General features: G+C 44.2%; 1 protein-coding gene across 1 annotated transcript in view; it reads right to left on the minus strand.

Moving 5' to 3' along the window:
• Window positions 1-24,674, minus strand: part of cdon (cell adhesion associated, oncogene regulated) — a 44,564-nt gene extending 19,890 nt beyond the window's left edge. Inside the window, 7 exon segments of the mRNA XM_032505891.1 lie at window positions 3,118-3,387; window positions 3,812-4,102; window positions 4,197-4,340; window positions 4,888-5,034; window positions 5,562-5,840; window positions 8,029-8,167; window positions 24,172-24,674. Of these exon segments, the coding sequence (XP_032361782.1) occupies window positions 3,118-3,387; window positions 3,812-4,102; window positions 4,197-4,340; window positions 4,888-5,034; window positions 5,562-5,840; window positions 8,029-8,101 (1,204 nt within the window). The 5' untranslated portion in view covers window positions 8,102-8,167; window positions 24,172-24,674.
• Between the last annotated feature and the right edge of the window lie 2,609 nt (window positions 24,675-27,283).

Consider the following 27,283-nt stretch of genomic DNA (forward strand, 5'->3'; position numbering starts at 1 on the left):
CTTTGGATGAATTTTTCACTCGACAGGACATCTCAATATCCTAAAAAGGTAATTGATGAACCATATATTATATATATATATATATATATATATATATATATACACATAGCAAAATCCAAATAAAAACATTAATGTAACGTACAGTATCTCCTACATAAGGTATGCAGTGGTATATGTTTATTAGCCGATGTACAGATTTTTTAATGGTGCATTTTTAGTTTCTTGATTAAGAACCTGGATCGAGGCCGTGCTGAGTTTGAGACAACCGTTACTGGAGAAAGCGCAAAGCAATAAAAGCTGAAGCCATGGTAACAAAGTTACTCAGTCAGTGACTAACCGAGGTGGCCCTCCATGTCCACAGAGGGAAAGCAGTGCTGGAAAGTTTTACATTTGGAACAAGCCTTTGAATCTACATAAAATAACAAGAAAAACCTGGATCTGTGCAGCACTACATAATCATGCTTTGTTTTGTTTATTCATTAAATCTTCGCCCGAGCCAGAGAGGTCCACCTGGGCAAATCATGCAGGCTGGGAGTCTTATTAGGGCTGACACCGGTTTGGCACAGCTCGGATGGAATATTTCGCAGACGTTTGGAGGACACTGAGCACAGCCCACAAGAACAGGGGGCCTGCTCGACTCGGAGCCACACCACTCCGGTCAAAGAGCACCATAATTGAATATTCAAAGCTAAACAAGAAAGTAAGGAGGTTAGAGCACTGAGGCTTGCCACAGGGCCAGACTGCAGGGTCCTGCATCCAGTTTTGTGTGCGGCACCGGTTCATTTTGTAAAACAAACAGGCCCGGGGCTAGTAACACTAGACCTGATCCTGGGACTACGGCCAGCTGCCACACATTCCACACGCCAACTATTAAAATACCGGATAGAATCAGACCCCATCCCGCGCTACAGCCAGTCCAACACACTGTCCTGCTCGGGTCCCTCTGCCCTCTCCACAGCTCTGACTCACTAATACAGGAGGAGGCAGTTAAGGCCACAGCATCCTCCCAGTCCTCATGAACAGGAGTTATACATCATGGGTACATCCTAGTTCCCTTATTTGATATCTCCTCGCTCCTCGGCTGTACCGGAAGTTGTTCTGGCCCTACTTTTTGAAGGCCATCTCAAAGCTCTTATTCCTTGACTGAGGAGCTAGCATCGAGAAGGGATCTCCGAGGAGCTACGAGCGAGGATACAGAGAACAACCTTCCTGGAAGCCTTGCAGCTGAAAGCTGTTGCTAACTCCGCCCAAAGAGCTGATAAATTCACCTGAGTGTGCTCCTACACCTGGACAGAGATACGCTGCCAGGTTCTTCCCTGAAAAAGGTCAGTGCATTAGAGATGAATGGATTAGGGAGTAGTGATAATGGCTGCAATTTAGAAAGTATCAGAAAATAGTGAAAAAAAGGTCAAGGTGATGTCTTCAAATTGCTCGTGTCTCAGACCAGCGGCACAGATCCCAATAGAGATTGACTGAAGAATGATATGTAAAATTGAGAAAAGGCAGGAAACCAACGTATGGTATTCTTGATTCATTTTCTGTCAATCAAGTGGTCAAATAATCATTTCTGCATGAGTTGTGGCTGAAGCGCTGTGCTAGCTTTTTGACATGTGAGAGCCGGGAGGACACCACATCTCCCCTGTGGTGCATCCCAGTTGCAGGATGAAAGAGAGTTGTCATGGGGATGGAAAACAGCAATACCAAACAGAAAACCAAACATATTTTAGATTGCTCCTCGTGATGAACCGCTCATAATAATACCAGACTACTCACATCAATGATAGTGTTTACTTTGAATGCAAAGGGCATTGGATAAGCTCCTGTTCCTGGCACCTAAAAAACAAGTGAACACAAACTGACCTCAGAGTGATTACCTCTGCCGGGCACGTCCTGCTTATCGGCTTCATATTCTCTTTTGTGTAAATCTGCAGCGAAAAGATATGAAATCTCATCCTTCTTGCTGTAGTTTGTGTTTAGCAGTGACTCCGCCTGATCCTGTCTGATCTATACTCCCTGTGTACCACATGTCGCTGTATTAATCACGCTGCAGATAGAGGGGCGAGCAGAGGAATGGGGCCCTGGTGTACAGCGGCTGGGGAGGCAGGAGAGGGGAGGCTTGGGTGGGGTGGAGGTGTGGGGGGGGGGGGGGGTGCGTTGTGATGTGTTAATAAATAAAAGGCAGTTGTGTATCATGTTGACAGCTGGGTGGTCTGGTCCTCGTCATAACCCTCCACGGCTACTCCTTACATTCCAGTGTCCGGGGGCTTATCCCCGGCGGCGTGCACAAAGCTCACTCTCACGCTCAGGCTCAGTTCAAGGCTCAGGAGGAGGGCGGCCTTGGCTAAGCCTCTCCTACCAGCCCTCAGAAACACAGAAACACACACACACACAAAACACACACAGAAACACACACAGAAAACACAGAAACACACACAGAAACACACACAAGAACACACAGAAACACACAAACACACAAACACACACAACACACACACACACAAACACAACACACCACACACAAAACACAAACACACACACACACACACACACACACACACACACACACACACACACACACACACACACACACACACACACACACACACACACACACACACACACACACACACACCACACACACACACACTCACACACACACACACCACACCAAAGGCAAGGACTCCCTGCAGATACTGTATGCGCAGGCCCATGGAGATCCCTCCTGGTAGGATGCCTTAACCCTTTCCAACACTAGCTTTGGAAAAATGCATAATGATGTGGCGTGTTTCAAAATGCTCTTTTTTTGTATCCGTAAACTCTCTGAGCTCTGCAAGGCGTCCAGTGTCAGCGTACAAACTCATGTTGTTAGGTTAGTGATTTTACAGTACGCTGGATAATCGCCTTTTTCACGTCGACGCCATCTGGAAAAGCAAACGAGGCTTCGGTGGCGTCAAAACAGCTGATGGTGACAGCTGCAACCAGTGCTGCTTCTCTACCCCCAGTTTGTGGGTTTCAAGCAAAGTGTCTTAAAAAAAGTCTGTATTTATTACTAATGCACGCTGAGTCGAGATAGTTCCATGTTAAAGCCAAGTCAAAATTACGATGACCGATACATACCTGTTAGCGTGGTAAGGATTCCACATGACTGTGCCGAGCCAATCCCGTTGTCCAGCAGACACTGGAACACGCCCTCATCCTGTGGTGTCACATGTGCAATGACAAGCGAGGATCCAGAGATCTGAAAGCGATGTGATGGGGTGACGGGGTTGGCGTTGAACAGCCAGGTGATGTTTGGGGAAGGGTTTCCTGTTGCTGCGCAGGTAAAACGGGTGGAGGAGCCGGGAGAAACCAGCTGGTTGGTCAAGCCCTCTGTGATAGACACAGGCTCTGTGGCGGAGAGAAAAATTAGCATCAAGAATGGGATTGGGCATTGAGAACCGGTTCCTACTTTGAATGGCGCCAAACACTACAATTCCAATGGAATCGTTTATTTTTTATTTTTTTTATTGGAATTGTTTGGAAAATGTGGTTTTGAATGCCCAAACCTAATTTGAAATACCAAAGGAGTAAATCCCATCAGCATCAGTGATCCAATAAGCATGCATCATTCTTCAACAAAGATCTAATAATGCTGCTGATTGGCTGTCTAATGTTACACTGTAGAGACATGCAGGAAAAATGGATGGATGTTAAAATGCATTTTATACACAAGTTATGTTCAGGAACCGGTATCCTAGTCACTGTATTGGTATCTGTAACATGTTTGAACAATACCCAGCCCTAAGGAGAGCCTTTCTTGTGTTTTTCTTACCGAGAACATTGACAGTATAGTTTGCGCTGATCACAGTCCCTTGCGTGCTCTCAGCAGCACAGGTGTAACTCCCTTCATCGCTCCTCATCACCGAAACAAAGGCCAGGTTGCTGTGCTGTCGTTGGTGAGAAGGCCCCGGTGGGACCTCCTTACCGTTCTTAAACCACGTCGCTGCTGGTGCAGGACTACCAGACACGACACACTCCAACGTCAGCGGCTGGGACCGCTGCACTGAAACAGTCACTGGGACGGTGGGGTAAACTATCCGCACTGGGGGGGAGGAGTCTGAATCTAAAAACAGGCCAATGAACCACGTTAGCACACGATAACAGAGCAAGCTGAGATAGGAAAACTTGCAAATCTTAAATCATGTCCTCAGACTCACGTTTCACCGACAGCTTAGTGCCATGAGGCTGCATGACGGTTTCCCCAGTAACAGGGTTGAACGCACCACATTTATACATGCCCTGGTGCCGGGCTGAAACAGAGAGAATCTGGAGGTTTCCAGACGGAAGAACTACATAGTCATCTGAAAAGAAAAGAAAACAAGTTTCAGAGAACTTCCACAGTGTGTGTGTGTGTGTGTGTGTGTGTGTGTGTGTGTGTGTGTGTGTGTGTGTGTGTGTGTGTGTGTGTGTGTGTGTGTGTGTGTGTGTGTGTGTTACACCATGAGCATGGTAAATGTGTTTTATATGGCAGCATGTTGTGGAATATCAATAGAGAAACCATTTGTAGATAAAATGACCAAATGGAAATGTATATTTTTTATCAATTCTGTGGAGAAAAAGTAGTCCAGCTCACTGATTTTCAACATTGCCTGCAATGGTCTAATACAACCAGAATTGTTAAGAGTCAATTAGTCGACTAATCAGTCGTTTCGGTCTTAGTGGACTCAGATTTACTTAGTCCATTAGCCCTTTTTTATTCTTTTTGTCATGCTGAATGACTTATTTCCAAGAAATGTATGATTCTTTTTGGATTTCTAGTGTTTTGCAGTGTATATAGTCATACTGCCAACCTCAAGTTACTCCAAGTATAAAAGAAACTTCTGATTGATTTGCTGGTCTCAAACAAACCTGTTGACACTTCTATCCGCTCCCCTCGTGCTCTCAGCCTCGGACGAGCTGGAGGGACGCTGTGCGGTAGAGGACACTCTATAAGAACAGAGCTGCCTTCCTGCACCGACAACGACCGCCGTCGGCCATCTTCATATTCTGAGATTTCTGCAGAGACAGAGAAAAAGAAGACTCCTTCAGTCAAACTCACTTTCTGCGCAGACTATTGGACATTCAATATGAGCTGAGCGCCAGCGCAGTGAAGAGTGAGGGCAAAACGGCGCTACTTGAGCCGATCTGTTTGTGTTGGATCGCTGGGTTTGTTTATTGTTGCAGTGAGCGATTCTATTCAAGCCTGATACAGTTCCACAGATCAGGGTCAACCCCTTAGGGGGTAGTGTCCAACGCCAAGCAGCACCCCAGCAGGAACATAACACACTGCACAGGAAAGCCCATAGCTCATTAAGGATACCGGTCAACAGGCTTTTGGAAGGGTGCCTGGGTAAAAAAACTCCTACTTCTTCCTTCCCCGCCGCCACTCAGCAGCAGGCAGCCGAGGACAGGCCTTCTTGCTAAGTGTTCAACACTCACAAAACGGCCTTCGTTTTCTCAAGGCAACTTCCTCTCTTTTCTTTAGTGCTCTGCTTTGAAGTGAGTAGAAGCATGCACCCAAGGGCAATTGTCTGTATTCATACCTGCTATGGCCACGTGCGCGTGGCGGCTGGCGATGGCCGGCCCATGGTCTAAGCGTGCCACGCACTGATAGACGCCAACGTGGCTGGGCTTAAGGGAGGAGATGGTGAGGGAACCCTGGTTGAGCTCCACACCGGAGAGGTTGTCCCGGTCCAGGGGACGGCCTCTGAAGCGCCAGGAAACCGACGCTGATGGAGGGCTTACTAAGCAGAGCAGACGAGCAACAGAGCCTGGACTCTGGACCACGGAGGCAGGCTCAGAGCGGAAAGAGGGATACTGAGCTGTGGAGGAGACAGGAGCAGAGTAAAGCAGGTTCACAGATTGGAATCAGTCATTGTGTCATAGGTTGGCCCAGGGTCTGAATCGGAAAAACAAAAAAAGTTGCCAGTATGATTATTCCACAAATCAGCATGTTTTAGTCTTACATGAATCCGATTTTTGTATTCGATTGGTCATTTCTTTTTGCTTTTCCAAGCTGTGTGACTTTATTTGCCAAGAAAACGTAGGAATACATCGATCTTACACACAAGATTTAAAGTGGTGCTTTTGCATGATTCTTGAGTCGCCTAAGAATTTCTCTAGTCTCAGCCTGACAATATCATCAATGTCATCTATCTATCTAACTAATCATCTATGGAGCCTGATTCGACTGCCGACTCACAGTCCAATCGCCGTAGTGTCTGTAAAAATGTTCTTATGAAAAAAGGATAATTTCATTAAGGCTATACGGGGGTCCTGAATGTCGGATTTTACATAGAATCGCTTGTTTCTTTGTTTTCCAATAAATCATGATATATCTAGCCATGTGAAATACATTTTGGTATGATTATAAGCAAGTAAGGGTACTTATGTGGGCAAAACCCACAATTGGTGAGTGGTCCTGGCCCATTTTTGGCACTGGGTCCACCCAGATTACCAAACAACCCAGAGACATACATGTCATAGGACTATGAAACTATCTGCATGGCGTTAAGGAAAGGGAGAAACACCTCAAAGCCATGGAGATATTTTTGCAGATGGGTAATACAAAACAATAACGTTGAATTCTGGGCAAACTGTAACTTCTGGCTGTTTTGTTTTTACCATACAAATTCAAAAGCTCTGTTATTAGTTAACGCATGACGCTACATCGGCGTCTTCCTGATTAAGTTTGACTTTCTGGACGCACCAAACCCTTGTTTGGCCTGCTGTGATGTTGTCAGACTATCGGCTTCTTTAGCATTCTGGTGTACGAGAGGATAAACCTAACCTAAACCAGATGTCTCAAACTAAAAAGAAAAAGAAATGTTTGTGTAAATTATTACTTTAAAAGTTGCAATAATTTATTTTTGGGTCAGTTGGGAAAAGGAGACTCACATCACACATCAAGCTGAAAAAATAACCCTAACACATTCAGCAGACAGAGAAACATTAATTTGGAGTCGTGTTTATGGTCTTGATGAATTCAAGTCCAAGATTTATCCTCCTTTTGGCTAATAACAGCTGCCATGTTGCTGCTAGAAACTGAAGAAAGCAAGCATGAAAGCACAGTCTCTTATCATTGCTCTGGGACACATTTCACATTACACAATCATTTGCTCCATTGTTAATGTACAAATAAATGCTTTGGGGTTTATTAAACACATATCAGCTTTAGAAGAGACGGAACAGGGACTCCCTACTACATATATTGTATAAAATTGAGTTGCATATTAGGGATAGACCCATTATTGTTTTATTTGCCTGATAATTGATAAAGTTAATAAATGAAAAAGTGTTCTACTTTGGCTCGGCTACAGCTCTGTGTCTGTCCCTCTGCTTCGGTTCCACTCCCCACTGAGTCTGACTTAATGCCCCCCCAAACAACACTATCTGACTCTCTGTTACTGGGGGTTATGTTGAAAGTTTCTCATATATCAAATAATTGCTCAAAGCATTTAATCAAGGTTTTGCGTAGGAGTTTGAAATATTCCAAAATCTTTTGACTTACATCTTTTCATTTTCACTGTAAATACATGTTGGTTCCAAATATCCGATATCGGTTTCATTAACTACTAATACTTTCGGCATCAGCCTTTAAAAAAATAGTATCTGTTAAACCCTATTTCATATTAAACTGGGCCTAACAATAACATGTAGGGCGGCCTAAAGCCTTTATCCATACCTTTTTAGTGCATAGAAAACCACAGATTTTTAGTAGGGTTTATTGGTATACATGTAGCAGAGTGAATCCTTAGGATGAACTGTATCTGTGGATGACTACCTTAGTGGCTACCTTACCTAACCTTACCTTGGTTGATCTATATGTGCTAATAATCTGTTGGATTCATGATACATTTTTCTTTTGTTTTTTTAAAGAAACAATCCTTTGGTGGGCCCCTGCAGTAACTCTGAGGACCCCCTAAGGGTCCCGGACTGCCTGTTGAAGATCTTTGCTTTAGGGGATCACACCACTTCCACCCGTGTTAAGATGCAGGATAAGGGACTTACATGAGCAGGCGATGAGCAGGGCCTGGCTGAGACACAGCACAGTGGACAAGAGGACCCTGAGGCCACTGTCCATGGTGCACTCTGACCCCTGCCAGCAGCCGTGTTGCCCGGCACGCACGCCCTCGTCTGTTCAGCAAACCTGCAACAGAGAGGAGAAGAAAAAAACAACCCATCAGACCAGAAATCTGCGTGGAGACGTGACAGCATCCGTACGAGCAAAAGAAGAGCTGAGCTACATGACAACGGACAAAACAAGCTGGGAAGAGGTTTTCAGAGGATCAACTGGTTTAAGAGTTTGTTTCATTGGAACTGGAATTTTTGTCGGTGCAGGTACTGTAAGGACCCACGAGAAAGCAGAAGGTCGCTGTGTGGTGTTCGGAGAGGACATTCTTTATTCTCAGGTTTGACAGTGTAAACAGGAAGAGTACCAGCTCTCTCTAAAACAATGCAAACTTAAGATTTCCATTCGTCTGCATGTTTGTGTTTGCCTGTCAGCCAGGGCTAGGAAATATATCGATTTTATATCAACATCGATATATGAGGCTAGATATCGCCTTAGATTTTAGATACCGTAATATCGGGTGTTAAGTGTTGTCTTTTCCTGGTTTTAAAGAGCTGCATTACAGTAAAGTGAAGTCTTTTTCTGAACTTACAGAAAGTTATAGCTGTTCTATTATTTGACTTTGCCCACTTAATCATTACATCATTGCTAATGATTATTCATCAGAAGTCTCAATGTGGTAATATTATGTGAAAGCACCAATAGTCAACTCTAGGATAACACCACAATAACGACATTGATGTATTTGGTTACAAATACTGTGATATTTGATTTTCTACATTTTGCCTCAGCAGAACCTTTCCGACCCAGACCCCATCTCCCACAGGTAAGTCAAATCTGGTCTTGTTCCTTTGCAGGACTTTTTTTTTAATCTGCATCGTCTACGGCAATTGTCTTATCCAACTGAGACTTAAGATTTTGATCAAACTGAGAATGGTCCTCTGTCACAGATTGTCCAAAATCTAAGTCAATCAGCGTCCGTACATGAGTTTTCAAGGTGAAAATCCAGTGACATCATTCTTAGATCAGTGGATCTGAGAGGAGGGGAAAAAAAAATCTATTAGCTTCCAAATGAATCACGTATGACAATCATTCTTATCTTCACGACACATCCTCTTTACACACTCCTTGATCTCCACCTCCCAGCCTCTCCTCTAACCCCTGTTCTCACCCGCTGCCGTGTCTCCACGGAGGCTGGAATGTCCAGCCCCCCTCGCCCCTCTCTCCCACTGGGCCGCTGAGATCTCCCGCTAATGGAGTGGCCGTGGAGAGACTGTCGCCTCACTCCTAATATCACTCTCTTGTCACACTGTGTTGCTTCCTCATAGGTTCACTGTAGCCTCAAGTGCAGGCCCAGACACACTGGAGGGCACGTAATTAGGAGCATTCCTCTATCCTTTTCAACCCCGACCCCACTCCAACCGCGGCACCTCCTCCTCCTTTTTTCTAAGAGTAATCCGGGCCAGCTTTGATCCCAGGTTCCTGGTTGGTTACCAAGGTTTGAGCCTGAGGGCGGCGGAACAATGGCCGTCCAGCTGTGATATTCAAGCTAGCGCTTTGGTGGCTCGCAGGCGTTAGCAGAAGGGCCGACCTGTGGCAGAAGGCTGGGTCAAATTAAATGGACGATGTCTGGGTGGGATCGTTAGAGCTGAACAGGTTTCTAACATTGTTTCATCTGCGCGACACTCCGGCAGGTCAGTTTATTTAGCCTCCTCTAAAGGCTGCAGGGCGGCGAGACTAAAATGGCAACTCTGTCCCGGTGGGGAACAGTTTGGAGCCGGGCTGCAACCATCTTCGATCCATCTCTGGATTCATTTTCTGTAACAATTTAGTTTATTGTGGAACAAACAAATGTTCTTGCACTTTTGCTTGACAAATGGCCTGAATACCTAATCAATGGATTTTCTGTCGATTGGCTGATTGTACTCAAGTCCAAATGTTGAGGTACTTGTACTTTACTTGAGTCTTTTCTTTTCATGGCTCTTTCAACTTCTACTCCGCTATATTTCAGAGAGAAATATTGTATTTTTTACTCCACTACATTAATCTGACAGATTTAGTTACTAGTTAGTTTAAAAATTAATTTATTAATTAATTAAAAATTGCAGAACAGAACACATGTAGTTTATCCCTTGTGTTGTCCTCCCAGGTCAAAAACTGACAAGAACTTGACATTTTTGTCAATTTTCAGACTTTTGTTTTTAGTTTTCACTAACACCACCTTACTACCACTAGTTTTACAGTATATTTTGGAATTCATGGTCAATAACCCTCATTTATACAGAATTACACCTAATATTTAAATTAAAAGAGCTGAAATTATGAATTATTTTGACTAATAGTTAAGATCAGAGGAATGAACAGATGAGTGCAGTCAGGAATGAAAGTGATCAATTGTACTTTGGTTAATAAAAAAAAAAAAACTATATTTCGGATATAGACATTTTTAAAAGGGGTCAAATTTGACCCGAGGACAACAGGAGGCTTAAACAAATCTGATGTTTATGATATATGAAACTAGCCAACAATATAACACCCAGCTGAAATGATTAGACCATTAAACACACAACTGTTTGGGTCCTTTTGAGTACATACTAAGTACATTTTCCTGATGTCACTTACAGACTTTTACTTAAGTAACTTTTTTAATGCAGGATTTTTCCTTGTAACAATGTATTCATACAGTATGGTAGTAGTATTTTTACTTAAGTAAAGGAGCTGAATACTTCTTCCACCACTCTCATTCTCACTCTCTTCATCTTTCTCTCTCTGAGGGCATCCTGAGAGGAGAGGAGAGGCAGGAAATAATAAACTCTCCCAGCTCCTGGCTCCCGCCCCCTTCTCACCCCGAGATCAAAGGTCAGGGTGGAGCAGAGAGAGAGGATGGACCAGCGGGTGTCTGGTGGCCCTGGGCCGGCCCCCCGAGGTCACCTCCAGCGCTCCCCCGTTTCACTCACACACATCCTCACTGTTTATACACATTACCAAACCCTCCACACACACAGCAGGTGTAAAAGAGCTTAAAAGAAACTAGAGCTGCAAAGATTAATCAATTTTGATTTGTTGTCAACTCTTAAATAAATCGCCAACTATTTTGGTAATCGATTAATAGGTTTGAGTCATTTTTTATGAACAAATAGAAAAAAACTTGCTGATGTTGGCTTATTAAATGTGAATAAGTCCTAGTTCCTTTCCTCCTCTGTGACAATAAACTGAATATATTTGAGTTGTGGACAAAACAAGACATTTGAGGACGTCATCTTGGGCTTTTGGGAAACTTTGATCCACATTTTTCAACATTTTCTGACATTTTAGAGACAAACAAGTAATCCATTCATCCAGAAAACAATCCACAGATCAAACAACAATGTAAATTATCGTATAAGTTTCAGCCCTCAGATAAACATTAAAAACTAGTAAAAACAATCAGGATTCTGTAATTTTGGACTGGGATTAAACATACTGCCTTATGTACACTCTGCATTTCAGGCTCCAGTTTTAGTGTGTGCATGCTCATTCGAGCAGATCAAACCCACATCTCGCAGGCTAGCAATTCTCCATCCCACAAGTTGCAACAGGCCCTGCACACTGCCCCCATGTCATCAGTGGAAACTATCTTTCTCTCCCTGCCGGAATAATGATATATAATTACAATAATAACAATAGTGCTATAAAAAAAAAAAATTAAAAAAATGCACAGCCAAGCACAGGCACCTTGGCACACGGTACTATGTGTAACCGGAGATTTCTCTCTCTCTTTTCTTACTTTAACCAGGGACTTCCTCCCAGTGGGTGTAGCACTCGGGCACCTCAGCACCGACTGGGTGCCCTTGTGTAAACACACACACACACACACACACACACACACACACAGCTGCCTATCTCGCCCATCGATCTGGCTCAACGAGGAAACACAGGGGCATCATTCCTGCCTCTTATCTGTTTGGCTTTCCTCTGACATCCGCCACCATGAAGCCGCCCCAGTGGAGACAGACAGGATATCTTGTATCCCTCATCACGGAGAGTTGTCCCGATGCTGGCTGCACCCGGCTGCATTGGAAAGGCAGGGAAGTCTTGGTTCTTCCTGAGCAGACGCCCAGACAAAAACTGGAGTGGCCCTTTGGTAGATGGGGAAGTCCCAATCAGAGAGGGCTGTGCAATAATCAACATTGTAATCGTGATTATGATTTTGGCGCCTAATGACTACAAAAAGCGATTATTTTGCAAGTGCACTCTTATTGTGTATTCTGAATGGAAAACAGGAAAAGTATGAAGGGAAATTACACAGTTCAAGGTGTTTTCCCTGTTGAAAACAGTGTTTTTTTAAGTTCAATAAATGCAACATCTTTCCAAAGTTCATTGAGTAATCGTGTTAAACAATCCTATCAATACAATCGTGATAATGATTTTTTTCTCCATAATCGAGCCGCCCTATTATCACGTGGAGGCGGCTGGGCCAGAGAGTTGTCTCCTCCGGTCCCATGTTGATCCGCGGCCAGCCCACTCCCTCACTGCTCTGCTCCCCTTCTCAAAACTCCAGACTATACTCCTTAAAGGAAGAAAAAAAAAAAAAAATCCACATTTCCTGCTCCTATCCCAAATCTGATATTGTGTTACCCTCCTGTTATTGCACTTAGGTTGGAGATGCATGGCCATTGTCAAGGTGGGATGATCGGCTATAAATTGACGAGACATCTAGCGTACAAAACAGACGGTTGAAAGCTGATATACAGACAGAGGGTTAGACAGTTTATGAAAATAAATGAGTTGAGTGTCAGTGAGTTCAAGTGGAAAAGTTCCGTTTTTTTGGGGGGGGGGGGGGGTTGACCCATGTATGTTTGGGAAATGTCTGAGTGACACCTGGCTTAAGTGTGTTAAAGCGAGAAAAAAACAGCAGTCTTCTTAGACAGCGTGAGCCCCTCACTCAGTCTTACTTTTTTTGGATTATTTTTTTGTAGTTTATCCATCATGTCCCCTTTCAGAGAAATCCATAGCAGAGATGTAGTGTTGAGAGGCAGCATCTTTATTTATATGTTGTGGGAGTAATACAAAACTCTGACACAGGAATAGCACCATATATCCCCTGGTAGGACAAGAGGGATCCCTGGTGATGACACAGGAGAAAATAAACACACTGACAGGCTGCCCTCAGGGAAGGGAAGGGGTTCGAGGTGTGTGTGTGTGTGTGTGTGTGTGTGTGTGTGTGTGTGTGTGGTGTGTGTTGTGGTGTGTGTGTGTGTGTGTGTGTGGTGTGTGTGTGTGTGTGTGGTGTGGGGGGGTGTTTAGCACCTGCACTTCTATTTGGCCTCCTCTCTGCAGGAAATACTTAAAGCCCCATCTGCCTGCATATGGGGCTGGCCCATATCCCTGTCGTATTGGGTAAACAGGGACAAAGGCAACGCGGCGGAGCATCAAAGACCTGCAGGGCAGAGGAAGAACAGGTCGCAACTGGTGCTGCTGACTGAGGCGGGGGCCTGGCCTCCCCGCTTCACAACACTGCACAGCTGAACAAAAGTCGACGGCAAACCTCCCAAAATAGGATTGCACACTATATATCGTGTATGTATCGTTATCGCGATATCAAGTGGAACCATATATTATATCGCGAAAGGTTGCGACATATTGCGAAAGACACTCCGAGATCTAGAGTTAGTTGAAAGAAAACACTGAGGGGAAACTGCACTTTAAAGGGTAATGGGCATTCTTTTTTTTTAGTTGAGCCTTTCATATTTAAACCAATGTTCAATTTGTTCAATAACAGAATGTTGGAAATTATTTCCTTTCATTTGTTTTCAATTTCACAAGCAATTCGCTGCATGTTTTTTTTATTAATTTTTCGCAAGTAATCTCGTTATCGTGATATTCAACAACGTCTATTTTGCTCATGACATGCAGGCCTATCACTAAGCCTCTCCAACACTGATTCACTAGCAGGGGGGCAATCCTGAAGGCTCTGGCAATCAATACCAGAGTGGTATATACTCTATATTCAGTCAATTGGAAAGGTGTATCTTAAAAAGACAGAGAGAGAACGAATGCCTGGAAGTGGATGAAGCTCAGAGTTGGAGATGAAGGCGTTCAGCGTGAGGAAGCAGTGGGGCGTATGAGAGAAAGAGCAAGTCTTTTCTGGTATGATGGTCTAATCTGACCTGTGCGCTGAAGCTGACTCACATGCTGTACCCCAAACCTGTCTGCACTCGCCCCGCATCTCATGGACAGAGGATCTGCAGCACGCATTCCTCAGCCGCACACACACACCACACACACACACACACACACACACCACACACACACACACACACACACACACACACACACACACACACACACACACACACACACACCACACCACACACCACACACACACACACACACACACACACACACACACACACACCACACACACACACACACACACACACACACACACACACACACACACAAAGAGACAGAAATAGAAAGACTAAGACACAGAGAGAGACAGAGAGAGTGACACAGACAGACAGACAGACGGAGACTGTTTATTGTGTTTGTCTGATGCTTTGGTAACATTGTTATTGAAACTTTAATGCCAATAAAGCCCCTTGAATTGAATTTTGAGAAACAAAGAGATGGACACAGAAATACATAGAGAGAGAGAGAGGAGAGAGAGAGAGAGAGAGAGAGAGAGAGAGAGAGAGAGAGAGAGAGAGAGAGAGAGACTGACCCACATACACAAGATGGGAGATACATTTAAAAAGATGATAAGAGCCAATGTGGGGGGAAGCATATGAGAGATAATTGAAAGCAAAGCTCTCTGGGAGAGAAGTAAAAGGAGATGGGGGTGAAAAGAGGTGAAACATTCACGAGGATGTAAAAAGTTGCCAAGCCCCGACTCAGTTCTCCGCCCTCCTTATTTGGCTCAGAGATAGACGTACAGATAATGGCTGAGCTCGTTTCCACGTCTGCCAAAACTGACTGATGATTCAGCTCGGCCCAAAAGACATCGGGAAGAGCGTCCTGAGAGAAGAGACTCTAGGGGACCATTATGGGCTGCTGGTCTGGGGGAGTCCACAGAGGCGGCCCTGGGCCATGGAGGAAACTAATGAGTGGAAAGACTGGGCCTCTGGTATGGTCTAACTCCGTCTGTTGAGACGTTATTAAAAGTGGGACAGACTTTGAGAATAGGAGTGAGCTAAAAAAAATGGGTGAGAGAAAGTAAGAAAAAGAAAGAGGGAATTAGGAGGGGGAAAGAAGAGGGGCCCTTTTTCATTTCGCAATGAGAAAAATCACATTTGAAGGGTTTATTCAATCCATAATACAAAATGAGTGCCCTTGTCTGAACCTGACATCCTGCAGAAAGTTAATGCAGGTCCCCTTGATAAATGACTTCAACAGAATGTGACTGCAGAAGACAAACGAGATACACCTTCCATTGACAGTCTGTATTTCAGACACTGCTCTCTATGTGTGTGTGTGTGTGTGTGTGTGTGTGTGTGTGTGTCTGTGTGTGTGTGTGTGTGTGTGTGTCTGACCGCAGGAGGACAGAGCAGAAGCAGTCCGGGAGGCGCAGGGTAACGGCGAGGCCACGTAGGTCCCAGAACCCAGAGACGCCGCAGCCCTGACAACACGGCCGTGGTATGGGATCAGAAGAGAGGGGGGAATGAAAGGAGAGGCCCCTGGGGATCAGACAGTCACATCCCACAAAGCCCTGTTTACCGAGGACACACATCCCCCCCCCTCCCCCACCCCCCTTTCCCCCAACATCTCAGTTCACCAAAATCCCGACCCTCCCAAAGTGCCAGGGCCGGGACCTGGGAGACAGCGCTAATTCTAGCCCCAAGGCGGACAAAAACAGAGAGCTGAGAGGTGGAGAGAGAGAGAAAGGGAGGGGAGGTAGAAAGATTGAGACAGGGGAGAGAGAGAGAGAGAGAGAGAGAGAGAGAGACTGAATGGTACAGTATGTAAGACCCATCTTAATTGGAGATTGTTCTGCAATGCCTTGTTTTTCCTGGGAATCAGTTAGAGGGGGGAGAGACAGGAGGGTGGGGAGGTGCGGTTGTTTCCCAAGGACCTGAACAGCGGGATTAACCACAGGGGCGAAACTTAATAGCGGCCTCGGACACTGGAAACAGATCCCCGGGTATCGCCGCCATACAAGGCCACCTCGAGACCCTTTTTGCAAAGCGCATGTAACTAACAACCCTGCCTCATTGTCGGGGCGGCCTGGGCCCTTCCGGCTGATTTCACAGGCTTTTCAGCCCACGGGGGAACGTCTGCTCAGACGAGAAAAGGTAATTCTGATGGAAAGGAGGAATGCACAAGAGGGCCGTCTTGCCCGCGGGGTGTGTTATAACACTGATGTCCAACATGTGCCAAGAGTCTGATTCTTCACGCCAGGCGAGAGACGAGTCGGGATTGTGCAGCCGTGGCACTGAAGCAGAGGAGGCCGCACATTCTTCAATATCAGCCTTGATTAGAGGGATGATGGGAAAAGACGTCGATGCAAGGGAGGGGAAAAAAGGATTACGTTTGCCAAATGCCTTGAAAACGTCCACCTTTGCCGGGGGAGTCAAGACACTATCTCTGTTTTGAAATGCTGTTGTGTGGGCAGTGATCTATTGGTCATACAGTGATCTGATCCAGCTGCCCCCCCCCCCCAAAAAACTCCTTCTCCCTTCAGTCTCTCGTCCCTCCCAAACTCTCCTGGATTCCATCACTGCCCGCGTCTCTACGGCAACAAGCGGCAAAGACGCGGACAACAGTTTCTGTTCATTCTCCTCCTGATAGGTCCCTGGCTGCCGCCCAAAAGTACTTTCAAACCAAAACATCTATCTGATAATGTAATTCCAAACATGTGCAACCAAAACAAAATGGCAGGGCGTCTAAATAGATACTAACAAGAGGTTGTTCAAAGTCAGTATTTAAAAAAAATTTAAAAAACACATCGAGGAATAAACCTCAACAGAGTTGCTTTCAGGGCGATTGCCTTGTCTTTGTTTGTCATTTGAGAGGCGTGAGAAAGAAAGTACACACTAAGTATTTCCATTTCTCAGAAAGATAAATTACCGGCAAATATAATGGAGAGATGGCTGTATATTCACAAGGTGGGGGGGGGGGGGGGGGGAGACAGACAGCGTTGCTTGATCTCCACATCCAGCCAGCAGACCATTAAAAGAAACTAGTGTTAAAATAGAATGTCTTCTTCACCAACTCCACAAATCTCTCGCAAAACCCCAAACAAACCAGCACCCGTGTACGTACACCTTGGAGGACCCAAAGATAAATAGGCAGTCCCGAACAGAGTGTGCGAATGCTTTATTTAGTTTGTCTAAATGTTTATCCGTCTCGCCTTGTAACACTCCACGCTTGTTGTGCGGCAATCGAGTGATCACAAAACAAACTTGGTGGTGATTCGCCAACACACACACACACACACACACACACACACACACACAATCTAAGATTCCACTTCTGGCTCTTGGTCAAACGGTAGAAAAACAACAACTCTACACAATATTTGGGGTCCAGGGCTGATCTTTGCTGGAGTTTTTAAGGTGAGAAGAGCTTTGGGGTGATGACGTAGTGCTCGGATGGAGCCAAGAGAAACACAACCTCAGTCATGACAACAGCAAAACATAGCAATAATACAGAAACCATGGCGTATGCTTACTCAGTGCATTCTCTCGGTAGGTCTGTGTGTGTTTGCTACTGTCTAAAAGTACCACAAAGCAATGACAGTGATTTATTCGACTTGATTAAAGTCAGTCAAACCCGAGATGTGTTTTCATTCATCATAAGGCAGAAATGCATCCTGCAGCATGCCGGAGGATCTGCCCAGAACAATGCAGACGGCTGGACCAATTATAGGTTTTATCCTTCTGGCTTGGATTTCTCCGCTCACTTTGAATATCTTTTATAAATGAGGGGTTCCATTGCTCCCTAAGGGGCTACATCTTGGAGAAGGGAAGGCCCAAAATGGCACCCCTAACCACAGGCCCGGAGGCAGGCAACAGCAGTACCCACACTGCCTCACACTCTGATCTGGGAGAAAAACAGCCCTTCAAACAAGTAGCCTGTTTGTCAGCCGGAGGGGAGTGCCAGCCACTAGTTTTGCCTTAATATAGTCTTGCTGATCCTTGCACTGGCTTTTCAACAGCACACATATTCTGGTTCGCAGAAAACCCATGTCAGATGTGACTTATTGGTTCAACATTTGAAATAGAAAGCTGTGGTCGCTCACAGCTCCGAGAAGAAAAGACTAACTCTTCGGAGCCCACGCTGGGGCGACAGACTAAGTCAGGCATATTTAGCGGGGTCAGTTTACAGGAAGGGAAAAAGAAATGAATCTTGCAAACAGGAAGACGCTGAGGATGCAAAAAAAAAAAAAAAAGTTCTGAAATTCTTTGCCGCGAGAGCTGTCAGCAAAGGTCCGGTTCAGAAGTTCACTCCCTTAAATTTTCCCTAGAGCTGAGGAATCATTAAGAACACTACACAAGACAAGGCTGCAGACAACTGGTCTTATAATGTCTTTGCTTGGCAATTATGAGAAAGGTTGTTGTTTTTTGGCCAGTGGCGAGTATTGTGTAAAAATGCCACGTCAGACGCTCGTGGGGTACTTTTTGCTCTCTATCATGCACGCGGTGGTCATGCTTCATGAGTCACATACATGTACAACAGCTACACAAGCCAAAAAGCCTCCCTCCCTCGAAATGATAAACAGGCTATCTACAAAAAAAGTAAACTGCAAATCCGTCAGACAAAACCAAAAAAATGGCGGGGTGCTTCAAGCGGCTCAGGACCGACAAAGTATTTTGCAGTGAGAGGTGTAGCCAGCTACCTATGAGATTTGATTTTACAGTACACCACTTTTTTTTCCTACACTGAAATCATGGTCTCTATCAAAGTCTCCTTCTGTGTCACACAAACTGCTGCTGAGGTATTTTTATTAACTGTACCCATCTGGACAATAACCATTTTTCCACAAAGCGTCCTGTGTGGCATTGGGTCACATTCCCTTGTCATATGGAGAACATACATGTACAGTATATACATGTACAGTATATATATATATATATATATATATATACATATATATATACCTTTATTTCCAGAAAACCATCTTCAGAGATGAAGCAGAGCTCCGTGCCCTGCATCCCTGCAGCCTACATGGCTTCGTCTCGCTGCATTTCGGTGGCTGGCTGGAACATCTGTTTCTGCTGCTCCAAAAACTGTTTGTTTGTCTTAACAATTACGCCCCGATGTTTCTCATTTCAATACTCAAATCTCTCGAAAATCATTATCCAGTTTCAGGTCCTTCAAGGTTCTGAATTTTTTAGAAACCCAACACGACCGTCTGCTGAAAGCTGGTGTTTACACCGGGCTACAGTCGGCTCACCTTTGACATTTCAGAAGGAGTTGTACCGGCGGAAGCATGCAGCCTATCTGTAACCTGCTGGAGAAACATGCTTGCATAGTGAGGCGAGTCAGCGCCGGGCTGTTTGGATCATCTGTCAGAGTAGGGGGGACATGGGAAGAAATGGGGAGGGGGGTGGGTCCCACTCAGAGACACATGTAGTTAAAATAATGACGGCGTGAACTCCGAGAAGATAAGGAGTGCTACTAACGACAGCTCCGCATAAACACGGGTGACACCTCCAGCTACCGCGTTTGCCTTCCCAGCTTCTTCAACACAGCTTCAATTTATCCAACTCCACACGCAGCGTGGCCCTGGAATAAATTTAGGGCGGAAAACGGAGGGTGGAAAGTAGTTTTTTTTGTTAGCACTGCAGCTGCAGGGTGCAATCACCAACCCAGCAGTCACAAGTACTTAATCTCTCTCTCTCTCTCTCTCTCTCTCTGAACCTGCCCATCTTTCCCATCGACCCCCTGCTCATGGCTGCTGGATGTTGTCATTCAGCACCCCCCCCCCTCCCCAGCTCCTTGAACATGGGGGCTCGTTGGCATGCTGCCCAAAACTCTCTTCTGTCCATCTAATGGGGCCTGAGCTATGGCTCTGTCCTTGACGAATGGGAGCTGAAGCTCACAGAGTAAAGGCCAGCATTATCAAAATGGTGAAAAAAAGGCTGCAGTATATGACTTAATCCCTGAGCAATGAGAGGAAAAAGGAGGGCTATGTGTCAAGCGTTCAAAACAAGCCAGGTTTTTCGTTTGGGAATGGTTACTTGGCGGGTCAAACGCAACCACACAACAGTCCACTAAATTCTACTTCATTATACTAAGAAGCTGAAATGGATTAGCCATCGGAGATTTAGTAAACGAGTAAGGCTTAATTACAGCTGTCAAAATATTGTGATGACGATGAAAAATAAGGTGGCTGCTCAGAAATTTTGATTTTCTCTCTTGCTTTATGGCTCTCCGAAATTTTTTCACAGGCAAAAGGTCCTTTGGAGCAATAAAAATGACAGATCCCAGCGTTAAAACCATATAAACAACCAAACCATGTTATGATTTAGGTTTTTTTATTCACTTTAGGGCCAGGGCTGAGGATTACAGTCTGTACGGCCTGGAAAATGAGATTGAGGTGCCCAAAATATACCTATATAGTCCCTCATTTAGACACACCCTCTCCCACCACATAGACATTCATCCACTTTACCATCACATCAACAGCTGGAAGCATGGCTGCGACTAACAATTTTTCTCATCTGACGACTATTATTTTGGTATTAGACTATTGATTTAGTATTTTGTCCTCCTAAACCTGGGAACCTTAGATGTGCTACCTTTTTTGACTTTTTGTAACATGACTATTGTTTTTTTATTTATTGATTCTTGTTCGTCCTATATACTCGGAGAGAGTAAAGCCCAAAGTAATCCAAAATAGTTCTGATTGAATACTCATACCAGAACTAACACAAGAGTCTTTATTTCAATATCAAAACAAAGGAAAAAAAACTCCAATATCACTTCATTTCACTCATATATGACCAGGCTTCTTGGTTTTACCTTTCATGAATTTCCATAGTAAAGATCATAATTCATTAAAAAGGTAAACTTTAATGAATCATGATCGCCTGCTATGGAAATCCAGCTCTTACCTCAACTGCTACTATTCAACAATAATTTGTCATTGTTGGAGCGTATATGGGGTTGTGTGATCAGAAAAAAAAAAAAAAAAAAATCAAAAGAGCCATTATGAGAGCAGCGGCTGGTATCATTACACATGCCTCCATTCAAATTGCCCACTTAACATAGTTCTCCTACAGCAACATGTGTTTATCATTAGCGAGCACCCTAATGGCTCTAACATTATTTGGGGTTGGCTTAATGGCAGAGCTGTGCTTTGTTCAGCTCTGTCTGATAAGAGCCGGGACCGCTAATGGTTTATTAATTTCCCTGCGAGTCACACAAAAAAAAAAACGAAAATAAAAACAGGACTCTGGGGCTCGGTCAATGTGTGATTCAATGACATTACAAATAGTCACTGTGGGGAAAATCCCACACAATACCAAAAAACTAAAAATAGTCTACAGGTCTTTATGTTCAGCTTGAAATCCACCAGTTATTGGTGTTTTAGCTTTGGATTTAATGGGTCTATTTTGTTATATTTTCTATGAAGAAAAAGGCCCATCAATACGACGCCATGTTGAAATATTTCCAACAACAAAGAAACAAACCAAATTTTTTTTTTTTTCTTTACACAGAGTGACCAGAATGTAACGCAGCCAATGTTGTAGTTGTAAGAGCGAGCGGGAAAGGTATTTAAATGTGGTGCATCATGGGGGGGAATTGAGTTTGAACGTGGCAGGTTGAAAGAAAGTGTTCACACAAAATAAATAATAAATAAAATGAATTAACACATAAGGAAAGAATACCTCCCGGAACAGACCCAGTATCAAAATCTGAGGGAGGGTTGAAAGTGAAACGCCGTCAGCGACCGAGCCCTAGGACAAAGAGCAAATCTCTCTGTGCCCCTGTCAAAAGCTCACCCAATATTGGGGAGCACTGAAAGGATTTCAAAAGGCATCGGAAGTGTCTTCTTGTTCCCCCACCGACGCAACAATGCACGAGCAACTGTTTGAACTTGAAAGTGTTTTATCTGAGAGCAGCCATGTGCGTCCCACTGACTGGATGTCATGCATTCGAGAGGGATTCAAGACTTTGTTCTCGGAAACTTTTTAAGTGTCGGGTTTTCCTGAGAGTTACCCCCTATGTAACAAAAGTCCCCAGAGCTCCGATGATAGTGAACGGCATACAGCGGAAATGACTTGGGGGCACGAAATAAGTGAGGAACTTGTCACGTTGTCACAATGTTACTATCATTTTTACTCCATCATTCATTTTTTGGTGCTCTGAAAGACCTTACCAAAGTCTTAACTCAGAATTATGATGCCCCTTTAAATCTCCATGCATAGTGTATGATGTAGCCTACTTATATAATAACAGCAACACAATACAAAACTAACTTTACTCTTTTGATATAAAACTTTTTTTTTTTTTTACAATGTGGATTGCTGTTCAAATGTAAGAATAGGTCTATCTGTGACTCAAAAACTCTAAAGTGTAGAGTTGTTATCCTTTAAAAGTTCCTGAGGTGCAGCGGTGCGGATCACAACACAGCGAGGCCGGAGTAGAATAAGCTCATGTGCACACTTGCACACTCAGTCCTGAGCTGTTAGTCAGGGCATTACTTGACACATCTAATTTTTTTTTTCTTCTTCTTGTTTTTGGAATTCTTCCAACATTGACGAAAAAAAAAAGTGAGCCCGAATAAAAAAAAGAAATTGAGCCAATAGGAACAAGGCAGTTTGATGTTGTTGATCAGACTACAAACACATCTGCATCTTTACTGTGCCTCTGGTGCTTTTATCATTTGTATACCTCAACTAATCCCCAATCAAAAGCCAGCAATAAATCCCATTCCCAATCCGTAAACAATGACACCTTCATGCAAGCAGGCAGGTAGGCTACACTTGCTTTGCTTTGCAGTGATTTGTGCACTTGCCACATTTTACAGCAATACCAACATGGATTTACCAAACAGACATGTATGATATCCTCAGGGGATGTACCTACAACAATAAAGGGTCTCTGTCTGTGAGAGAGAGAAAAAAAAAACACTACATATTAGTCTAAGCTACCATAGTGGTCAATGTGGCAAAAAGTTGGTTCCTAAAGCAGATCTGTAATTGTTTTTAAAAAAAGTATAACTTTAGAGCATAGCAATGCGTCACATCGACCCTTTCCATGTTCACCTTTTATGACTCTGTGACACCAATGTGTCAATGGAGGGATGCCATTTCTAAAAAAGAAAAAAAAATAGATTTCATATATTTCAAAGCAGAAATGCAGCCACAGGCCATCTGTTTTCAACTGGAAGTGTCCCTGCCTTCCAGGGCTGTTTACCAAACAAATATGTATGTATGCCTGTGCTTGTGTTACATCCACCTCTGAGACAACACAGTGCCCTGAGCTGTGCTGGAATGAATAGACCTACCTACAGATAACTGCTGAATAATAATGAGAATTCAAATGATTTGGGGTGATTTTAGCCAAAATACAAAGCATGGTTATACATGCTGGTCAGTCTTTTTCTGTGTGCAGATAATAATCTTTTACAAACTCATCTTGAGAAATCACATTTTCAATTGTCAATGTTGTCAATAGAACTGGACGTTAAAGAGCAAATGTAACAAATATTAAAGTCATTATTTGGAGTCAGAGTAGCCTATGTAGGTAGGCTACATGCAACTGTAGATATAGTCTATAATGTGGAGTTTTGTGGAGTTAGTCAATTCATGAACCGAATAGTAATGTTCGTACACGGGCGCCCCCGCACACCAGACTGCCACACAGACGGAGCACGTAGCCTGCTGGCTCTCCGTGCCACGGCTCTCTACTTTAAGCTACCCACAATACAAAGTTAAGAAAACACGGTCATGTTTGGGAAACAGATTAAACTGGCACTGTGGAGCTGTCTGCTTCTTTGAAGGTCACTTTTTCTTTTGTTACTACCAGAAAAGCCCAGCTAGCCTGGTGCGTAGGCTACACCGAAGCCTCCCCCAAACCGCTCCCAGCCCCCGGCCAGCCTGCCCGGGGACTCCCCTGCCCTGTCTGCCTCCCCTCCGCCCCGTCCTTACCTCTCGTGCAGGAGGGCAAAAGCTGCGAGCCGTCGGGTGAATTAGCAGCAAAACGCATTCTTCTGGAGGCAAATCCGTACGGGGCCCTCCATTAGACACGGGCTCAAAGTGCGAGACGACGGGAGGAACATGAAAACAGCCGGAGGTGGAGAGGGTGAAAGAGAGTTTTGTAGACCCGCAGAGCAGCGCAGGCTTCGGGGCCAAGGTGCGACAACTCCCCCTGGTTTGAACTCGAGTTGAGGTAGTGAAGACTTTTCTTCTGGGAAGTTTGAAGTCCTCGTATTGGATAAAAGCGTTACGTCCCCACACTATCTCACTTTCTCTGTCTGTCTGTGTACCCGTTATTATAACGTCTCCCCCAGGTTTCGGTCTCCGTCTCTCTACCGCTGCCTCTTCCACACACGCATCTTTGAAGCCAGTGTCGAATTGCTCAGCAAATCATGGCAGCGGAGAAGCTGGTCGTCAAACAAGGAATGTCCCAGCCCCACAGCTCCATACGGCTCCTGGAGAGGGGAGGGAGGGAGAGAGAGAGAGAGAGAGAGAAAGAAGAGGGGGTGTTACCCACATAGACATTATGTGCATGATCAAGTTTTACAATTTAGAAAAAATATTAAATAAAATTCCTCCTTCCTCCTCTGCGCACTTACCTGTGTGACTTATTATCACGCGAAGGTTAATACACCTGAACACATCATTCCCTTTGTTTAACGTGATGATGCACATAGGCTAATTCACAACAAATCTATTGATTTAATCATGCGATTTCATTTTGGGTTACTTTTCACTGATGCAATATGGGTTTTTAAGATTTTTATTATGTAATTTAATATATTTGTCTTTCTCTCTTGGTTGACAAATAACACTCTTACATGTTATCCCACTAAAATTCCAACTTAAAAGAAAATATGTTTCCTCATTTTTATGATGTAGCCTGTAGGCTAGTTGAAATCTGTGAATAATTATTTCCACCCACACAGTAAGTTATCACTTACTTTGGAGGGATGGGATAAAATACATGGTTTAATTTGTCATCTACAATAAGCTGTGGTCATCTAATGCAGGCAGGGGATCATCAGAAGAAAACCTGCAACCCAAGGGATGTGTGTCCTTAACATTCTGTGTATAACATTTACACTAAAGATGACCATCGGAATCAGAAAAAAATATCTATTGCCACAATAAGTACACAGATGGAATTTCCCTTGGTGACGATAAATACAGAAAACAAATATATACATTCAAAATAACTGTTGCTCAACCCATTCAGCCTTGATTGGGTTGAGCGCAGAATGTGCATACAGAATATATGGTAACATTTGGATTAAACTGACTTTAGATGATACTATCCACTACATGCATGCATGGCAATGTCTGGCAAGGTGGATCTTTGTTCTCTTACTTATTGCACTTTTTGCAAGAAGACTTTTGTTATTGAGACCAGAATTAAGTGTCCACACAAGTTTATATTGTATATACCTAAATCTGAAGAAATGTACCTCTCTGTTTGGTTCCATCTACAGCACAAACAGCCTCAAAGCCATAAAGGCACTTCTCATTTTTTTGAGTGGAATACACTGTGCTTTGTAGATTGAACCAGCTCTCACTGGGCCCATTGAATTGAGGGATGTTGGATGGAGGGGGGATGTTTGAACAGCTAATAGCTACGGGTCATTTCTGGCATCAGACCTGTCGGTTGGACGGGCTGAATGTTGGTTGGCTGCAGCTCTTTCCTCATCGCTAGGTGGTGTAAAATAAGCATCTGTTGTGCGTATGGGCATGAGCAAACAGCATAATCATCTTTGAGGCAGCAATTATGTGCTCCAGCGTTGGCTGGGCAGCAGCGGCGGCGGCTGTGGCAGCGGGCGGGCCCGCCCTGCATCAGACAGCAGGTGCATCTCACCATCTGACAGCTGACTGCTTTGGAAAGTGCGGTCCAATCCTCCCAGAGTCTAGGTCGACCCAGTGAGGGCCTCTCAGGCGCTCAGGGGCCAACGCCAACGCCAACGAACCAGCAAAAGCTCTGACACAGGAGGAGAAGGGAAACAAGATGGAGGAGGCGGTGGAGATAGGACAGATGAAGAATGGATGCTTCATCTCTTGCAAAATCTTTTAATATTATAATGATTTAACTCCGTTTTCACAGTTGAACAGACCTGATATTATCCTTGCCAGTTTTCTGCCATTGTGTGTTTCTTCTCTACATACTGTCAAGTCACTTATCAGCACTAATTTCATACATTGTAATGACGACTTTTATGTCAAAACTCATAAATTATTGCTTGTAGGTGAGTAATTTCCCATTAAAACATCCCTCCTGACTGATTAACGTTGATAATTGATGTAATGACCACTTCGTTCACATTGCTTTTATGATTACTTTTAATATTAGTAGCATGAGTATTACTATTATATATATTTCTAATTTATTTATAGACAAACTGCATTATTAAACCACAGATGGTCAGATGAGTCTTTATTAATTTATTTCAGTAGACATTACAGCTCACTTTTTCCATCATCATCTTCAATGCAAGTGATTGATTTTCTTCTAGACCTGCCAAAATGAATCGATTAGTTGATTAGTTGTCGACTATTAAATTAATCTGCAATTATTTTGACAATCGATTAATTGGTTTGAGTCATTTTTTGGTCTCCAGCTTCTTAAATGTGAATATGTTCTAGTTTCTTCTCTCCTCTGTGACAGGAAATTTAGTTGTGGACAAAACAAGACTTTTGAGGACGTCAAATGGACGTTCAATTTTTTCTGACATTTTAGAGACCAAACAACTCATCGATCAACCGAGAACATAATCGACAGATGAATCGACTATGAAAATAATCGTTGGTTGCAGCCATTTTTTCATCAAACCGGTGATAGCAATTTTTCTCCCCCCCCCCCCCCTCTCTCTCTTTGAATCTCTCTCCCCCTCTCTCTTAGGGTCAGGGGCTGGCCGGAGATGGAGACAGAGGCTCTGGGTTCAGAGGGGGGTGAGCCGGGTGATTGGACACAGTCGCATGTGAAAGGCCAGAGAGCGGCTAGTCCACAGGGAGCAGAGTCCACACACAAAGGGCCAGGGAGGGGCTCGGCGGGGGCGGGAGGGCCGACCGAGGA

This window comes from Etheostoma spectabile, chromosome 3 (assembly GCF_008692095.1).
Source record: "Etheostoma spectabile isolate EspeVRDwgs_2016 chromosome 3, UIUC_Espe_1.0, whole genome shotgun sequence".
Lineage (NCBI taxonomy): Eukaryota > Metazoa > Chordata > Actinopteri > Perciformes > Percidae > Etheostoma > Etheostoma spectabile.